Source organism: Panthera uncia, chromosome A2, assembly GCF_023721935.1.
Source record: "Panthera uncia isolate 11264 chromosome A2, Puncia_PCG_1.0, whole genome shotgun sequence".
NCBI classification, from domain to species: Eukaryota; Metazoa; Chordata; class Mammalia; order Carnivora; family Felidae; genus Panthera; species Panthera uncia.
Genome location: NC_064816.1, coordinates 2703183 through 2722514, shown reverse-complemented (window position 1 = coordinate 2722514; position 19332 = coordinate 2703183). Strand labels below are relative to the sequence as shown.

General features: G+C 52.8%; 1 protein-coding gene across 1 annotated transcript in view; it reads left to right on the top strand.

The window, feature by feature from the left end:
- The first annotated feature begins 8725 nt into the window (after nt 1-8725).
- The window catches only part of ZFR2 (zinc finger RNA binding protein 2), a 41261-nt gene continuing 30654 nt past the window's right edge, over nt 8726-19332 (top strand). Inside the window, 1 exon segment of the mRNA XM_049639622.1 lies at nt 8726-8778. Within this exon segment, the coding sequence (XP_049495579.1) occupies nt 8726-8778 (53 nt within the window).

Sequence of the window (19332 nt, the reverse complement as noted above, 5' to 3'; positions counted from 1 at the left end):
ATGACATCCACGTAGGTCTGGAGTTGGAACCCAGGTGAGAGCTGAGCCCCCAGGTATAAGCCCCCTTCGCTTCGAAGCTCCCAAGTCCATGCTCCCTAGGGCTCATCATCCCTCCCTTACCTTGGACTTACACTGGGCAGCAATAAATCCGATTACAATCATTTATACTAAAGTGTTAGTGACTGATATACTTAAGCTTCCTTGCTGGGACCGACACTTTCAAACCCTACCTCTATCTTCTCCAGGCTACCTGCCTTGCCTCTCTGTCCCCGAATAAAGAAGCAAATCCTGACAACCTGCTGGGGCCAACGAAGGCAGTGTGGAAAGAGACTGGGGCTGGAAGTCGGGATCACAATTCTTATCAAGCACAAAGCTCAAGTTTTGTTTTTCTTGTTCTGAGGAGCTGGGGCAGGATGGCGGACAGATGCTAGATGGTGCCTTAACAGCTGGGCTGTCTGAGGCAGTCAGAGCTGCAGAATGAGGCAGAATTGGGGTCCACCCTGAGGCATGCAGGACTCCGCCACTCACCCCTCCCAGCCTCAGTTTCCCCATCTCCAAATTAAAGAGCTGGACTAGAAAGCATCTTTACAATACCTTTGGGGCATAACCTTCCAGGATCCTGTAACTCAGTCAACACCATGGGTTCTGTGCCTTTAAACCAGTGGCTTTCAACTGGGGATAATTTTGCCCTCCCCCTCCCTGCCAAGGGACGCCTGGCAAGTCTGGAGGCATTTTTGGTTGTCACAACGTGGGGAGGGGGCTCCTGGCCTTAAGGGGGTGAGGGCCAGGGATGCTGCCCAACACCGTTAGGCGCGTGTGCAAGCTGGGCCCCCAGGACCGAGAATGATCCAGCCCCAAAGTCCACAGATCTGAGATTGAGAAACCCGGTCTTAATCGCATGCTTGCGAAGGGTCCCCGGGCAGGGTTTGACAGTCCTTATAGAGGGCCCACTGTGTCTCTGCTTCTCATCCTCCAAGCAGCTCCTGGGTTGTTGTTCTCACACGCCAGCACCAAAGGCCCCCCGCCCCCAGCCCCTCACCCTTCCAGATGCCACGGCGGCCCCTCGGCAGAGCTGGTGCATGGCTAACGGTTTGGGTGGGTCATCTGAAGCCCCTGGAGGTGGGGTCTGCATTTGGGGTTGTGGGACAGAGACCAGGACCCAGAGGGAGCCTGGGCCAGGAGAACGCCAGGCAGGGGGGAGGGGTGGCTGGCTAAAATTAGACACCCTCCCCGCCCCCACCAACACACACTTGGGAAACAGTGTCCCACTGGATTCTTGTCGCGGCTCTGAATGTCGTCATCCATTCATGGAGGAGGGACAGTAAGACGCAGTACGCCAAAAAAAAAAAAAAAAAAAAAAAAGAAAGAAAGAAAAACCTCTTCCTGATGCCTGGGGTGATAACCACCACCCAGGACCTTACTGCGGGGGGGGGGGGGGGGGGAAGTTCTGGTCAATGGAAATTCATTTCCTTTCGGAAGACAGTGGTGTCTGCCTGGTTTTCCTCACCCCAAGCGGGGCGTGACCTCAGCCCCCCCGAAGGACGCCCCCCAATCCCACCCACAGCGGAGGCGCTGGACCCACGCAGGCCGGCGCCACAATCCTGTACAGGTGGCGTGTGGGTCCTGCGCGCTCCGGTTCTAAGATCCTGACTTCACTCTGAGGGAAAATGAGGCAAAGTGAGGGGCAGCCGAGAGGTGTGCCTTTGCGCTGGGGCGCTGAATCCTCAGTGCATGGCGTCCAGGTGCAGACAGAGGGGGAGGGATCCGTCTTCAACCTTCTCCCTGCCTCCCCGCCCCGTAGGCGAGCCTCCGTGTACACATCCATCAAGTCTGTCTGTCTCTGTCTCTCTTTCCAAATCCGCTCACGGTGTTATAAATAGACAATGCACAGAGGTGGGGCGTGTACATTTGGGTCTCTTAGGAAGCGTCCCAGAGAGAGGCTGAGGGTTTTATCAGCCTAATCTCCAAGCGCCTCCCGAAAATGGTGCATCCCCCTGCCTTCCAGGTGAGCGGTGGGCACGGAAGGCGGGCTCTGGGTGGACATGCCCGCGGCTGCTTTCCCTCGGCTTCGGGAGACAGGGCTGTGCTACCGTGCAGAGAATCCCAAGACCGTGGGTCCCGGCTCCCAGCCGCCCCACCTGCCCGGAGGGGGTTTGCAACAGCGGATGTCTCCGCACAGGCAAACGTGCCCGGGCAGGGCCGGGACGAAGAGAAAGGGGACTCACCTCCGCGGCCTCTGCGGGTTACGCGCAGACAAAGGCGAGCCCCGCGCCGACGCAGCCGGACATCCCTCGCCTTCCGAGTGCGGTCCCTGGGCCTTCAGAGCATCCGAGGAAGGTGCGCGCAGCGGCGGACTCTGCACGCAAGGAAGGTCACCCGGCGCAACGTGGCGGCGCGGACGGGGGGCGCTTTTGTCCGGAGGTGGGGAACGGACGCAGTTCGCAGTCAGCCGGCTGCCCCTCGCCCCGCTGCGAGCGCGCCCCCTCACCGGCACCGGCGCCCGGCCGTGCCTCCGAGGTGTTTTCTTCCTGCCAGCTCGCAGCTGGCGGAGGCTCGGCTGCCTTAAGACAGTTAATTATGCTGCTTTTGTGTGCAGGGTGGGTGGGTGGGGGCAGGGCTGACCGAAAAGCACAGCCCCCTGCCAGAATCCGGTGCTCTCCATTGGCTGAACGGGGAGTGTTTCCAAGGGCCTCACCGGGGGCAGAAGCGGAAATGATTTGCTGATGGCGCATCACGGATTTAAAAACAAAACAAGGAGCAAACAAACAGACAAACACAGGACGGCGGTGGCCTCATTCCTTAGATTGGGAAGGAGGGACGGAAAGCGTCCCGAGGACCCCATTACGTGGGGCCCCCAGCCGTGTGCCGAGGACCCGGCCGCGTGCTGGGGAGGCAGAATCTTCCCGGCCACGCTTGCTCGGGCCACCGATGGAGAGGCGCCCCCTACAGTTGTGCGCTCAGCGGCCCTGCCCTGGAGGACTCCAGCCTGACAGTATAATAGTATCACGAGTTGCAGCTTCTGAAATTAGACTAGAAGGAGGTTTGGACCCTGGCTAGGCGGCTGCCTAGCCGGGAGGCACGACCGCGTAAGTGACCTTCGCTGCTGGGCCTCAGTTTCCTCACCTGTGAAATGGGAACATCATGGTACTGGCGTTTCGGCATTCAATGAGATCATGTAGGAGAGCGCTTAGCACAGTGCCTGAGAACGCTTCGCTACCTGTCTCTCGCCCTTGCTGTTTCGGGTTTAGACCTGTAGCAGAGGCCGAATGGTGGTCCCCACAAGATAGGGCAGCTCTTATCCTGACCCCTGGAACTTGGGAATATGACCTGATTTGGAAAAAGGGTCTTTGCAGGCAGAATTGAGGATCCAGTACCCTCATTTTGAGATGAGATCATCTGGATCGAGGATAAATCCCAGATCCAATGCCAGGTGTCTTTACCTCTGCAAACCAAGGAGAACCAAGGATTGCCAGCAAACACCCGAAGCTGTGCAGGCATGGAATGCATTCTCCCTCACCGCCTCCAGAAGGAACCGACCTTCATTTTGGACGTCTGGGCTCCGGAACTGTGAGAGAATTTTGATTTCTATTGTCGTAAGCCGCTTGGCTTGTGGCGCTTTGTTACAGCAGGCCCAGAAAACGAACACACCCTGAGTAGCAACCAATGCCCATTACTCTGCCCTGCCTCCCTTAATCACTGCAGTGGCTTTCCACCTGTTTTGTGAACACATCAAGTTCATCCCCACCACGGGGCCTTTGAACATGCTGTTCCCTCTGCCAGGAATGCTCTCCCAGAAGAGGTTCACATTATTCAGGTGCCAGCTCAGAAGTAGTCTCCTTAGAGAGGCCTTCCCTAACCACCCCTACTTTGCCCCCCAATTCATCACCCCATTCCATTGCCCAGTCTGATTTTTTTTTTTTTTTAGTACATACATTAGTATAATTGCTGGGTCATACACTAAGGAGCCTGACTTTTCCCCCACAGCACTTACCACTATTTGAAACTGCCTACTTATTTTTTGTTTGTTTGTTTATTCTCTGACTCCCTAGCTAGAATGTAAAATTCAAGATAAATGAGACTTGGGTGGTCTTGTACCCTGCTGTGTTCTCTGCAGAGGTCAGCAGCACCTGGCACAAAGGGGGGGTCCAGGAGATGCAGGTAGAACGCGTCGATGTCGGCTCCCCCCGCCCCGTGGATACCAGACAACACTCTACTCACCTTGCTGCCAAACTCACTGCATCAGGGTCTGTGCCCCTCCAAGCCAAAGGCGGAAAGGCACTGCCCCACAGCAGGGGATGAGAGCCTGGAGCCTGAAGCTCGAGATCCGTCGGACTTTATGCGCCCTGGCTGGAGGAAGTGGAGCCCTGCGAAGAGACGCGTGTGTTAATTCAGTGGGAAATCCAGGCCAGTCCTCGTGCTGGGCACTGGGGTCCAGCGTGTGAATAAGAAAGACTTCGCTTTTGTTAAACTCCCGTTTGGAGAAACAGATGGGCAAAGGAGTCTGGGCTGATTTAGAGACATCTTTGAAGCAGAGTGGCTTGGGGGAGGGGGCATGGGAAGACGTCCAGGGGCAGAGGGTGGGCAGTGACGATGTGAGTTGGGCCCTGAGAAGTGAGTAGGAGTTGGGTGGATGAAGGAGCTGGAGAGAAACAATCTGGGCAGAACGGCATTTGCAAAGCGACCTCCCCTCCCTCACGAGAGAGCGCGGGGAGCTGTCCGTGGTGCTGTGGCCGCCGCCAAAGAGCCGGCGCGTGAACCCAGCTTGTCTGGTTTACTTTTCACCGTGGTTAAAATACACATACAGAACATAAAGCTCGCCATTCCGATAATTTTTAAGCGTGAAATTCAGTGGCATCCGTTACATTCACCATGTGCAACCATCACCACAATCCATCTCCGGAACTTTTCCATCTTCCCAAACTGAAACTCTGTCCCCATTAAATACTAACTCACCATCTCCGTTAGCCATTCCCCTATAAGGTAAGCTTTTTTTTTTTTTTTAATTTTTTTTTAATGTTTATTTATTTTTGAGACAGAGAGAGACAGAGCATGAACAGGGGAGGGTCAGAGAGAGGGAGACACAGAATCTGAAACAGGCTCCAGGCTCTGAGCTGTCAGCACAGAGCCCGACGCGGGGCTCGAACTCACGGACTGCGAGATCATGACCTGAGCCGAAGTCAGCCGCTTAACCAACTGAGCCACCCAGGCGCCCCAAGGTAAGCTTTTTGAGATCAGAGATGTTGCACTTTGTCACTGCTATCTCTCAGATCCCTAGCCAGTGGTTCTCACGGTGGGGCGGGGATTCTGTCCCCCATGGGAGGTTTGGTGATGTCTGGGAACATTTTTGGTTTTCATGACTTGGGCGATGGAGACGGTACTGGCATTGAGTGTGTGAGACCAGAGATCCTGCTCAGCACCCTACAAGGCGCATGACAACTCCCCATGACAGAGACTTTACCTGGCCCCAAACATCACCAGTGTGGGGTGAGAGTAACACCCGAAACGTAGTCAGATGCCATTATACTGAATCGAGGCAATGAAATTGCTAACGCTCCGGGGCACCTGGGTGGCTCAGTTGGTTAAACGTCCAACTTCGGCTCAGGTCATGATCTCGCGGTTTGTGGGTTCGAGCCCCGCGCTGGGTTCTGTGCTGACAGCTCGGAGCCTGGAGCCTGCTTCGGATTCTGTGTCTCCCTCTCTCTCTGTTCCTCCCCCAGTTGTGCTCTGTCTCTGTCTCTCAAAAATAAATAAAAATGTAAAAAAAAAAAAAATTAAAACATGTTAAAAAAAATTGCTAACGCTCCTTGAGTGTCATTTTCCTGATTTGCAAAGGGGATTGATTAATCACGGACATTCGATCCTCATTATTAGTTGTTTCCGTACTTGTGAATTTGCCTACTGGCTGAAATTTATTGGTAACATTTGTAACACTCAAATCAATACTCATGGTGCCTTCCGGGTCATTTGCAGACAAGGAAGTGCGATGAAAAATTTGAGTGCTGGTTATACATGTTCCCAGGTGAGTTCGAACAAGGCACCATTTTGCCTTCTGATTCCAGCCCAGATTGTAAACTGCCCGTTTCGGGATTTATCAAGCACCATGGTTTTTGTGCTTTACGTTGGTGGTTTTGCTGTTTATAGTGGCCCCCGTGCACGGTCCTGAAGGGCTGTCTAGTGTTTCCAAGCACAAGAAGGTTGGGATGCACCTTGCGGTGAAAATAAGAGTGTTAGTTAAGCTTCATTCAGGCATGAGTTACAGTGCTGTTGGCTGTTCATGATCAGTAATGTATATTAAATAAGATGCCTCTGGACAGAAGCACACAGAACACAAGGTTATGTATTTGATCGGTTGATGAAAAATAATGCGAGCAGAGGCTTGCAGGAACCCACTCAAGTGTCTCCCCAGGAGTGGGGCTTTAGGATTCCCTATTCTAGGGCTTGGGGCCACTTTATAGGACAAAGCTGCTGCCAATAATGAGAATCAACTCTATCTACTTCTGAGGGCTATGTAGGGATAGATAAGATTGTGCATGCAAAAAGCATTGAACACAATGCTTGTAGTAAATAACAGGAGGGAAAAAAAGATATTATGTAACCCAGAGAAAACATTAAAACAGACCTGCTTTTGTATAAAGCATGTAGCCTTTGTTACCTAGCTAGAGCTGCAGGGAATTGGAGGAAAGCCGTGTGTAATTACCACTCTGAGCGTTAGCCAGGGCATGGTGGGAGAGCCGCTTTTGCCAGACCCTGTAGATTGTTTCTGGTGGCCACACATGGTCATGAAGACACAAAGGGAAGAATGCCATCCACTAAATCACCATACGGCTTTCCTTGGCACCCTGGGCTTGCCATGGTTTCTGTCCAAGAATTAACTAGCCCTGTGCCTGCTTCATAGAAAGGAGGAGAGGAACCCCATCCCACCAGAGTTGGTAAATGTATTTTTCTAATTAATTTTTAAAATATTGAAATAATTGTAGATTCACATGCAGTAAGAAATAACAGAAAGATCCTGTGTACCCGGTCCCCCAGTTTACCCAACGGTAAAATCTTACACAAGTATAGTACAATATCACTATTGCTTTCTTTTTTTTTTTTTTTTTTAATTTTTTTTTTCCAACTTTTTAAATTTATTTTTGGGACAGAGAGAGACAGAGCATGAACGGGGGAGGGGCAGAGAGAGAGGGAGACACAGAATCGGAAACAGGCTCCAGGCTCCGAGCCTTCAGCCCAGAGCCTGACGCGGGGCTCGAACTCACGGACCGCGAGATCGTGACCTGGCTGAAGTCGGACGCTTAACCGACTGCGCCACCCAGGCGCCCCTCACTATTGCTTTCAATAGAGTTGAGATACAGGACATTTTCTCACGACAGGATACCTCCTGTTGTCCTTCTATAGAGGTTCCTTCTATAACGCCCGTATCCTCCCCTGCCACTTCCTTAACCCTAGACATCACAAATATGTTCTCCGTTTCTGTAACTTTGATGGTTTAACAGTTTTAAATGGAATCATGAGTATGTAAAGCATGGAACCCTTTTGCATTGGCTTTTCCTGTAATTCTCTACAGCTTCATCCAAGTTGTGTGTATCAGGAGTTTATTCCTTTTTGTTGCTAAGTCGTGGTCCATCATACAAAATGCACAGCACAGGTAAACCTGTAGAGACAAAGAGCAAACTGGTGGTTGCCAGCAGCTGGGAGATTGAGAAGTGCCTGTTGATGGAGACAGGGTTTCTACTTGGGGTGATGAAAATGTTCTGGAATTACACAGTGGCGATGGTCACGCAATTGCGTACATGTACTAAAAACCATTGAGCAGCACACTTTAAATGGGTATGTGAATTCTATCTCGGTAAAGCTGTTATTAACCAAAAAAGCACCCTAACCGTAGGTCATAGTTTGTAGTCTGTAAGTGCTGCAGAGGACGGGCACCAAGGAGCTTTGTTCACTGTTGCGTCCCCCAAGGTGGCCAGGCTTGGCCAAGAAATCTCTCTCAAAATGACTTCCACTTAGAATAGGGTTTCTCAGCCTGGGCACTGGTGACTTTGGATCCGGTTCGTTCCGTGTGGGGCGTTCGGGGTGATGTGGAGGCTGAGCAGCATCCCTGGCCCCCACCCACTCGATGCCAGGAGCCCCCCAGTGTGACAATCACAGATGTCCCTAGACACCGTCCAGTGTCCCCTGGGGGCAAATCCCTCTGGTCGGGAACCACTAGTTTAAGGGTCACCAAATTTTAAGGCCCCATGAAAGGCTGCCCACCAGCGGGTCCCGAAGGACAAGCAGGACTTGGCTGTATCCATAGGGTCACATGTACCCCAGCCAGAGAGGTCAGCGGAACTCCCAAACTCACCCCAGTGGGACACAAAGTATAAGGCACTTCAGGCTCGCGTTCAGGGCGGGTCTTGGGGTGCCAGGCAGGGCCCCCCAAAGCCGAAGAAGGGCTGAAAGGAGAGCAGGGCTCCGGGAAGAGGCGGGGCTCGAAGCAGAGTCCCCGGAAGCTGAGCTGCCGGAGGGAAGGCGGGGCCCCGGGAAGGGGCGGGGCCCGAGGCGGAGACAGCCCGCGGACGCAGTGGGAAGCGAGGAGGCGCGAGCTTCGCGCGGGGGGGCGGGGCCTGGGGCGCGTGGCGGCGCGCGAGCGGCACGCGGCCTGGGGGCGGGGCCCAGGGACGTCGCCGCCGGCGGCTCCTCCCCTCGCGCCTCGGGTCGGCTCGTGCGCACCAGAGACGCGAAGATGGCGGCGAGTGGCTGCCCCGGTTTCGCGCGCGGCGCCGGCCCTCCGTACAGGTAACGGCCCCCGCGCCGCCCGCGCCGCCGGCCCGACCCCGGCCCCGGGGAAGCCGCGCGCCGACCGCAGCCAGGCGGGACACGGGCGGGGAGGCCTGCGCCAGCTGGGATGGCCGCGCAGCCGCGGACCCGTGTCTGTCAGGGGAGAGCGGCCCTGGGCCAGTCGGGGCACGGACACCGCGCCGGGCCTGACGTGGGGAGGGCAGCGGGCCCTGAGGCCGCCAGAGAAGCCAGGGCGGGGAGGGGACCCGTCCGGGCGTGGCGAGGGGCAGAGCTGGAGGGCACGAGCGCGGGGACCCCTGGGGACGGGGGCGGGGACCGGGACGGAGGCCGGCGAGGGTCCCGAGGGCTGCGGGGGAGGGGGCGGGGAGGCGGGAGCTGATGCGCGTCGCGGGCGCGGAGCCGGGCAGGGGGTGGAGCGGGGACCTTGGCGGAGGAGTGGGGAGTGGAAGCGGAGACTTGATTTAGGAGGGAACAGACCCGGGAGGGCACCTGGCGGGGCAGGGGGGGTGGGGGTTGGGGGTACTGACCCCTGATGGGGGTGGGGTGACCGGAGGGAGAGGCGGAGACATTGGCGAGGGGGATTGAGGCCTGATTGGGTCAGGTGGAGATTTGGTGGGGGGTGGGGGGGAGCAGACTTGGGGGAAGCCCTGAGACCCAATAGAAGGGTGGGGACCAGGGGCTTCCCGGGGAGGGGAACAGGAAGGGGGGGGGGGTAGAGGATCCCGAGACCTTAAAAAAATCCGTGGAGTAGGTGTTTGCGTATTTACGGTCTGGTAAAGTACAGACACCCACGCATTGGGGGGCTGGGGGGAGGAGCCAAGAGAGAGGTGGGGGCAGGGATAGGAAGCAGCCCAGGGAAGGCGGGATCTGCAGGTAGAAGCGCGTGGGGTGTGCTGTACCCCAAGTGTACAAGTACGCTCCGCACGCCCTTCTCCAGGGCCTTTCCTTGGAGCATCTCTGCCGTCTCTGTGCCTCAGCCTGACACTCGCGACCCGAGACCCGAGACCCGGGGCTGCCCCTCCCCCCCCTCCCCCAGCCCATCCTTTTCATTGCGTCGGCTTCCGCTCTCAGCCTGCTGAAGCTCCTGGGCCGGTTTCTCCCAGATCCCGAGGAATCGAGGGTGCACACCGCCCCCCAGGCCCCCCAGAGACCCGTGTGCGCTGCACTGGGGGCCTTGCTGCAGGGTTCGGTTTCGGCTGGTTGAAAGTAGAGGGGTGGACAGTGAGGGCCGACCCCCCAGGCCCGTCGTTGCGACGCTGCTGCGTTCTTTCCTCTGGGATCGCACGGAAACAGCGCCGGGCTTGGAAACAAGGGCTGCGGAGGGTGGGCGTGCTCCCCGTGTTTTCTGCCCTGGGAGCGACTTGTGAGGTGTGGGGTGGCCAGTCGTGGATGTTCTGCCGGCGCGGGGATGCACGCCGTTTCCTGCAGCGGAGTCTCATTTCGTTCCGTCCTTCCTTGCTTCCGTCACCCATGGGCAGGACTCCACTGGCCCCCGCAGGCTGCTGGAGGCGCCCCCTGTTGGAAGGGCATCACCCTCTGCCTGTTGGCCAGCGACTTCTTTCTTTTCCTCCTCGCTCGTTCCTGTTTCTTTCTCCAGTGCGTCCCTGGGTCACGAGTGGGAAATCCCTTGAATGTTACGTGTTCTGTTGACATTACCTTCCAGAGGAGAAATGGGCTATTAACGTGGTTAAAATTGGTAATTGCCAGGCTTCAGCAGATGTTTCTGTCATTTATTTTATTTTTTATTTAAAAAAAATTTTTTTTAAAGTTTATTTATTTTTGAGACAGAGAGAGACAGAGCATGAACGGGGGAGGGGCAGAGAGAGAGGGAGACACAGAATCGGAAGCAGGCTCCAGGCTCTGGGCCATCAGCCCAGAGCCCGAAGTGGGGCTCGAACTCACGGACCACGAGATCGTGACCTGAGCTGAAGTCGGATGCTCAACCGACTGAGCCACCCAGGCGCCCCTCTGTCATTTATTTTAATTAAAAACTTACACATTTTAGCCGAGCTATTCTGTCTGCATTCTGAGGATTTAGGTGATCGTGTGCTCACGTATCAGGAAAGGATGTAAAAGTACCCCGAACAGAACCTCACGTTACTCTATGTTTTAGAATTCTCTCCAAGAGTATGTTTTAAATTAAAAAAAAAAAATGTTTATTTGTTTTTGAGACAGAGCGTGAGTGGGGAAGGGGCACAGAGAGGGAGACACAGAATCCCAAGCAGGCTCCAGGCTCTGAGCTGTCAGCGCAGAGCCCGATGCAGGGCTCGAACCTACAAACTGTGAGATCATGACCTGAGCCAACGTCGGACGCTCAACCAACGGAGCCACCCAGGTGCCCCAAATATGTGTTACTCTTTAAGAAAAGATGGGGCGCCTGGGTGGGTCAGTCGGTTGAGCGTCCGACTTCGGCTCAGGTCATGATCTCGCGGTCCGTGAGTTCGAGCCCCGTGTCGGGCTCTGGGCTGATGGCTCAGAGCCTGGAGCCTGTTTCAAATTCTGTGTCTCCCTCTCTCTGCCCCTCCCCCGTTCATGCTCTGTCTCTCTCTGTCTCAAAAATAAATAAACGTTAAAATTAAAAAAAAAAAAAAAGAAAGAAAAAAAAGAAATTATTTTAAAAAAAAAGTGTAAATTTAACAAACTGAAACATGGGGATCATAATGAAAGAAATTGCAGTCTCACAAAATCTTGAAAAGAGACCACCTGCGTTATCTGAATGACTTTAAGTTACCTACACATTTTCTTTTGGGGCAAATAGCTTTTGTTTAGACCCTTCAGCTGCTTTTACAGTATGTATTTCTTAGGTAATGTGCCATGGATAAACTAATTAGATATTGGGAGTGCCTAGCGACTTTATGGTAGCTTTTGGACGACAGAATTTACCAAGCCTGTTTCGCAAATTGCCAAAGTGAAGACCACAGTTTTTAGAGGAGTTTTGAGTAAGTTTTCTTGCCTTTTAAACTGGATAACCGTAGCCCCGGCTGGGAATATTCCTCACGTCGTTGTCCGTTCTTAGGGTTGGGATCTGAACTTTTTGAATTGGTGGTCAGTAGGAATTGGACGCACATTCACTTTTGAAGGTGTACGAAAAACTTCAGTTACCTGTTGATAATGATGATTTCCATTGATTGGATATTAGGTGGTCTTTTAACTCTTCTAAGGTTCTGTTAGAGTCAGAGCTGCAGAGACCCACAGTGAAGGACTAATCCCATATGTGGAAAATTGAATTAGGCAGTGCTTCTCATGAGCCCCGAGTGCAGCTTCCAGTGCGAGCCGTTCAAGAACTCCAGCTAAGCTCTGCGTGGCTTTAAATCACTTGGCTAGTGGAAACGTCTAGAACTTCGAGCCGTATGCTGGCGGTCCATCCCGGTGGAACGGGACAGGCTGTAACAACACCTCCGTTGTCACATTTCCCTCTTCGTTCAGCGGGTTTGTGAACATCCCACCTGTGCCTTCCCGTTCTTGTTAAGTCTAAATGAGACGGCTGCTGGATTTGGGGTAACGCTTGGTTTCTCACCAAGAGAAGCTTGCGGTGTACGTTTTAATCGGCCACATTCCTTCATCTGGAATGCAGCATGTTTGATGGGTGGGCCCCCATCCGAGCCGGTTAGTGAGGATCAAAATGCTGGCTATCAGCTCTTGAACCCTGTTAAGTCCAGGCGCTTGATTGCTCGGGGGATCCTCGCAGAAATCCTTTGAGGTAGTTACTACGGCGGCTGTGTTGTGGATGAGGAGAACGAGGCTCCGGGCGCACTGACTGGTGTGGGGTCCCCGTGGTGGTAAGTGGTGGGGTCCAGCTGGGGAAGCAGGCTGCCTGGCTCCCAGGCCGTGCCTTTGCCCCACGGTGGGGTGTGCTGAACCCCGGATGTGATTGCGGTGGCAGAACCCAGCCTCGCGGTGAGACCTGCCGGCAGAGACCAGGTTACTGCCTTTCTTTACGCTTACTGGCCTGGATCCTGTCCCCCTCGTTTGGGTCCCCATCACATTGTGCTGTGGGGCCAGATTCTTCAGATCTTAAAAAACTACCGTCCCCGGAACGTGGAAGCCAACGGAGTGTCTGGCCTGGTGCCACCAGGATGGTAACGACACCCCAACCTATTTCTCTCAAAAATCTCTCCCAGAGGCAACACGTGGCTTGGGAAAGGCAGCAGAGCCCACGCCAACCGTGGAGAGCAGCGCGGGCAGCCCCGGTGCCGGCAGACGGAAGGTCGCGCCCGCTCCGGAGCCCCTTGCTCCGTCCGGTGTGGCTGCAGCCAGATTCAGAGCAGTCTCTGTCATGTGCATGTCCGGGCCTGCCTCCGTCGTCTGCCCCTCTGCCCCTCTGCCCCTCGTGGGTGTCCACACGTTCCAGAGTAAACCTGACCCACCACCTGTCTCCTGAGCTTGGGTCCAAGGAGCACAGGCTGCCGGGGAGAATCTGGTGTCGCTGCCTCAGGGGCCAGTGGGACTCCTGCCACCGTGTCCAGAAGCAGGGTTGCGTTAGACATCGGGGCAGTGGGGCCCGGGGAGGGGAGGGGGGGCCTCCAGCTCAGTTTGGAGGAATCCTGACAAAAGTCCTTGGGCAGCACCTTCTAGTTACTCCCAGGCGGGCTTGATGGGCCCTGGAACAGCACGAACCTTCCTGTCAGATGTGGTTACCGTTGCCTTTTTAAAGGCCCATCTCAGTGAGGCTGAAATACTCGGTAGGGACCTGCCGAAAGAGGTACTTGGACGTCTGGTTGTCGTTCAGAGAGTGCGTGCGTGTGCAGGGGAGGGACAGAGGGAGGGAGAATCGTTCTTTCTTTTTTACGTTTATTTATTTTGAGAGAGCGCATGAACAGGGGAGGGACAGAGGGAGGGAGGGAGGGAGGGAGAGAATCCCAAGCAGACTCCACACTGTCAGCACAGAGCCCGATGAGGGGCTCGGACTCAGGAACCGCGAGATCGTGACCGGAGCCAAATCAAGAGTCCGATGCTCAGCCGACTGAGCCGCCCAGGCCTCCTCTTTTATGCTTTCTGCGTGTCTTTTCTGTGTCGGTGACGCTGTAAATCTGGAGCGTGCTGTTTACTTGTGGAACATTCTTTAGAATCTTCACAGGAAGAGGTTTGGCACCACCCAAGGTCTAATGGATTGGTAACTGCTCCCTAGTTATGTCCCTTCTACCGGGGTGTCTGCCACCAGTGGGGAACTGAAATTCTCCGCCTTCTCTTTCTGACGATACTTGTGTTATATGATAATTTTAACGTTGCTGGATATCTTTTAGCTGGAAATTTCATTTGTAAATATTTTGGGAAATGGGATTTTTTTTGGGGGGGGGTAGGTATTTTGCTATGGGCATTTTCCCCCCCAAAGGTAACCTGCATTTGTGGCACTCACTATCCATATGCTTTTGTAAATTAGCATATCCCGGGTCACTTATTTGTTTACTAAGAATCGAGAATTGTTCTGCTTTGATTCTGTAGCATTTCGTATTTTGGAAAGTCCGTTCTGGTGACAGGTTAACTCCTCGATGAGTTTTGCTCTCTGGAAGCAAAATGAGCCATAACATCCAAGAGCCTCGCAGTGAATGTTTTTGAGAAGCCAGTGGCTTCTTCTCAATGTAAATGTCATTGAGACATTGCTTGAATCCAGGGTTGGTAGGTGGATGTCTGTTGTACTTGGCTCAGGAGAACGTCAGATTGGCTGTCTAGTCCTGCCTCCCCCTGTTGACACGAGGTGCGTGTGTCAGACCAGTGTAGACGTGGCCGTGCAGGTTCTTCCACAGCAAGAGAAGGCTGGAGCCACAGATGACCCCTCGCCAGTCCCCAAACATTGGCCTTTCATCATCGTGGCTCCCAGCAGTAGAATGGTGTGGCCACCTGAACCCCGGTTGGACTTTGTTTCACTTGCGCTGCTTCTGGGAGGACCCAGCAGAGTATCGTCAAGACGGCGTTCTTGAGCACCTGACTGAAGAGCTAACCACATAGCCACCCTCCATGTGGGGACTATGTTCCTTTGCAGAAGGGATGGAGGAGAATTCCGGGAGCTGCACTGCCGGGCACAGAATCCAGCTCACCCTGGAGGCTGGGGAAGCTCCTGCCACCGGTCCCTGGAGTCCCTGCCTCAGGAACGTTGAGCAGCCCAGTGGCCCTGCCTTGAGGAGCCACGCTGGCCCTGATTTGGAGCTGGAGACTCTTGACCACAGTTTAAAGAAGTTGGGGGTTGGGGAATGAAATCCTCTCATCTTCTCAAGAGCCCAAGGATTTAGCTTATGAAACCCCTTTCCAGGACGTTGAGATGTTTTCCGGGGGTATCTGGATCTGAAACGGGCATTTCACATCGAGAAGGCGCATAAGGCTTTCATAATTAAAAAAAAAAAAAAATCTGCTAAAAAATCAGAATCGTGGGGCACCTGGCAGGCTCATTCAGTAGAGCATGCAACTCTTAATCTCCGGGTCTTGAGTTCAAGCCCCGTGTTGGGTGTGGAAGTTACTTAAGTAAACTTTTAAAAAATTAAGAAGATACAAAATCTTAAAAAAAAAAAAAATCAGAATTGTTATGGGTATGAACGTATACAATGTGTTACATGTTTTGAATGTAAAAACCTCATGAACCGAAGTGCCAAATGAACTCATCCCTGTTCACGTATGTGTGTACGCGTAAAGTAATTGAGTGTGATCTTACCGACAGTAAAACAGACTTGGAAATGTCCTTCCTGATGAATGTCTTTCACGACCATATCAGCGAGCGTTGGGTGTCGGAGTTCACGACGCACCGTCTAACTCTGAATGTTATCCAACCCCGCGAGAAGTCACAGATGCACGTGGAAACTGCACCCAGGTCAGGGTGCCGGAGCCCAGTTTTCTCTCCGTGGCACTACAGGATGGGAGATCTTTGACGTTGAGAGTTCCAGCTGCTTGGCCCTCGGATTTAATCTCAGTCGGGCTTAGTTTTTGCCACTTGGGGGAGTGGTAGGAGGGGGGCGACAAATAGGTAAAGACCTTATGTTCTGGGAGGATTTAAAAGGAGGGTACTGAGTGAAGGTTCTCAGCACTGTGACTGCAGGAAAATCTTTTATTCCACTCGATTTTTTCCCTCAGATTCTGCATGTTTCTGGTTGTGTGTGTGTGTGTGTGTGTGTGTGTGTGTGTGTGTTCCCACTGAGTATGACCCACTGAAAGTCGTGTGTAACAGATCACCCTTACAGCAACCTCGGAACGACCCTTCGCTCCCTGCTGTAGGTTCCTCAGATCACCCTTCTGAATCTGAAGCGAGGTCTGCGCTCCAGGTCCCGTGTGTCTTTTACGGTTGGCCTTTCAGGAGCAAGCAAGAGCGTGTCCCACAGGAGAGAGCCCTGGCTCAGGGAACCTGGTCTCAGACAAATCCCTTACATCTCCAGCCCTCGGTGTCCCCTTCTGTTAGGTGACTGGGCAAAATGGTATCAGCGAGTCTGGCCAGCCTTGCCTTCTAAAATCTCATCTGGATGATCTCCTCAAAAAAATCCCGACTCCCCAAAACAAACATTTAGACCGAAAAACCACGAGGAGATAGGACCCAGACGAGGGTGCTAGCCGGGACTTACTGCTTCTCCTGTGCCAGCAGGTGCCCAGCGCTTCGCCCCCCAGCTTCCAGCCTCTGCTCTTCTCCCTCCTGGGCAGATGGCACCAACCAGGCCCTTGTTAGGGCGTCCTCGTGGTGGGGACAGTGGCCCTCGGCCGTGTAATGCGGTGACACGCCCTCCCTTCGAACGACGGGTGACGTCCAGCTGAAGTGGCACAGAGTTTATTGTCCTGGCTTAAGGGGAGGCTTCACCAAGAGCAGATTTGTGGCTTCTCATCCCTGTTCCTCAACCACCACTCCCAACCCTTGGTCTCCACCGGGGGTTGAAAAGCGGCAGCCTGCGCACAATGTTTGTTCTCACGCCTGCTTTCTTCCACCCGAGCGGTGGACCCGTTGCTTGCTTTCTTTGAATTGGTTGCTAGCGTTCATTCTTTTTATTTTTTTTTTAGGTTTATTTATTGACAGAGAGAGAGAGAGCAAGCGAGCATGAGCGGGGAAGGGGCAAAAGACAATCCCAAACAGCGCGGAACCCGGTGTGGGGCTCAAACTCACAAACTGGGAGATCATGACCTGAGCCAAAATCAAGAGTCAGCCATTTAACTGACTGAGCCAGCCAGGTGCCCTGGTTGTATTTAAAAATTGGGAGACTTTGGGGCACCTGGCTGGCTCAGTCAGAGAAACATGTGACTTTTGATCTGGTCATGAGCTTGAGCCCCACATTGGGTGTAGAGATTTCTTAAATAAATAAAAACTTAAAAAAATAGAAATAAATAAAAATTGGGAGACTTTGCAAAAATCCTGATTTCTAGTCTTGTTAAAATCCAATCTGGCAACCCCAGAATGCATTTTATGCCCCTGACTGTGCCAGGTGCTATAGCACATGAGCTCCTATTTAATTGTCCCACAATCTCAAGAGGTGCGTGTTCCCATTTTACAGGCTAGTAAACCAAGGGTAGGAGAGAGTAAGTGACTTGCTCCAGGCCCCAGTGAGCAGAGCCGGGACTGGAAGTTGGGTGGTCTGGCTCTGGTGCCATGCCCGTCCCCCTGGGCTGTGGCTCTCCTCCTAGTTCCTAATCTTGAAACCTCTCTGACTCCAACCCAGTCCTCATGCAGAAGCCTCAGCCTCTCTTCTCTGCCATCTTGCTTGAAGGGAACGTCTCATTTGTGCCTGTAGGATTTTAGTCTATGGAGGTGCCTGAGTGAGGACGCAGAGAGGTCCATGCCATGGCAAAAAGAACTTGGTACGGTTCACAAGACAGGGGCCCACAAACGTATGGCCAACTCATCTTTGACAAAGCAGGAAAGAAGATCCAATGGAATAAAGACAGTCTCTTCAGCAAGTGGTGCTGGGAACACTGGACGGCGACAGGCAGAAGAATGAACCTGGACCACTTTCTCACACCAGACACAAAAGTAAACTCAACATGGATGAAAGACCTAAGCGTAGGACAGGAAGCCATCAAAATCCTCAGGGAGAAAGCAGGCAAAAATCTCTTCGACTTTGGCCTCAGCAACTTCTTACTCAACACGTCTCCGGAGGCAAGGGAAACCAAAGCAAAAATGAACTACTGGGACCTCATCAAAGTAAAAAGTTTCTGCACAGCGAAGGAAACAATCGGCAAAACTAAAAGGCGACTGACGGAATGGGAGAAGATATTTGCAAACGACACGTCAGATAAAGGGTTGGTTGGTATCCAAGATCTATAAAGAACTTACCAAACTCAACACCCAAAAAAAACCAAATAATCCAGTGAAGAAATGGGCGAAAGACATGAATAGACACTTCTCCAAAGAAGACATCCAGATGGCCAACCGACACCTGAAAAAATGCTCAACATCACTCATCATCAGGGAAATACAAATCAAAACCACCATGAGATACCCCCTCACACCTGTCAGAATGGCCAACAGTAACAACTCAGGCAACAACAGATGTTGGCGAGGATGCGGAGAGAGAGGAGCTCTTTTTCACTGCTGGTGGGAATGCAGGCTGGTGCGGCCACTCTGGAAAACAGTCTGGAGGTTCCTCAAATAATTAAAAATGGAACTACCCTACGACCCAGCCATTGCACTACTAGGCATTTACCCAAGGGATACAGGCGTGCTGTTTCGAAGGGACACATGCACCCCCATGTTTATAGCAGCACTATCGACAATAGCCAAAGTATGGAAAGAGCCCATATAGCCATCAATGGATGAATGGATAAAGAAGATGTGGTATGTATGTGTATATATGTATATATATATATATACACATACATACATACATACATACATACATATACACACACAATGGAGTATTACTCAGCAATCAAAAGAATGAAATCTTGCCATTTGCAACCATGTGGATGGAACTGGAGGGTATTATGCTAAGTGAAATTAGTCAGAGAAAGACAGAATTCACATGACTTCACTCATGTGAGGACTTTAAGAGACAAAACAGATGAACATAAGGGAAGGGAAACAAAAATAATATAAAAACAGGGAGGGGGACAAAACATAAGAGACTCTTAAATATGAAAAACAAACAGGAGGGGTTATGGGAGGGGGGATGGGTTAAATGGATAAGGGATATTAAGGGATTTACTCCTGAAATCATTGTTGTCCTATATGCTAACTAACTTGGATGTAAATTAAAAAAATAATAAATTTAAAAAAATACCACACACACACGGCAGAAAAAAGAGAAAAAAAAAAATAATTCCCGAGACGGGGACATGCCACATCACACAGGCCCACGTAAAATTTGCCACTTCACCCCGACGACTGCTTTTTGGTGCACCTGTTCCAGCAGGGACTCTTAACTGGGGCCTGTGAAGCCCAGGGGATCGCAGGCACAATGCCATTTCCAAGGAACCACAGGGGAGGAAGTCCCAGCTTCGCCGGCTTCTTAAAAGGAGCCAGAAAGAAAGCTGTTAGAACTTGGGAGAGGATGAGATGACCGAAGGCCTTCCGTGAAGGGGAGCCTGAGAAGGAGTGTGGGGTGCTCTTCCTTTGGACCCGTGGCAAGGGTCTGGGTGGGAGAGGCAAGT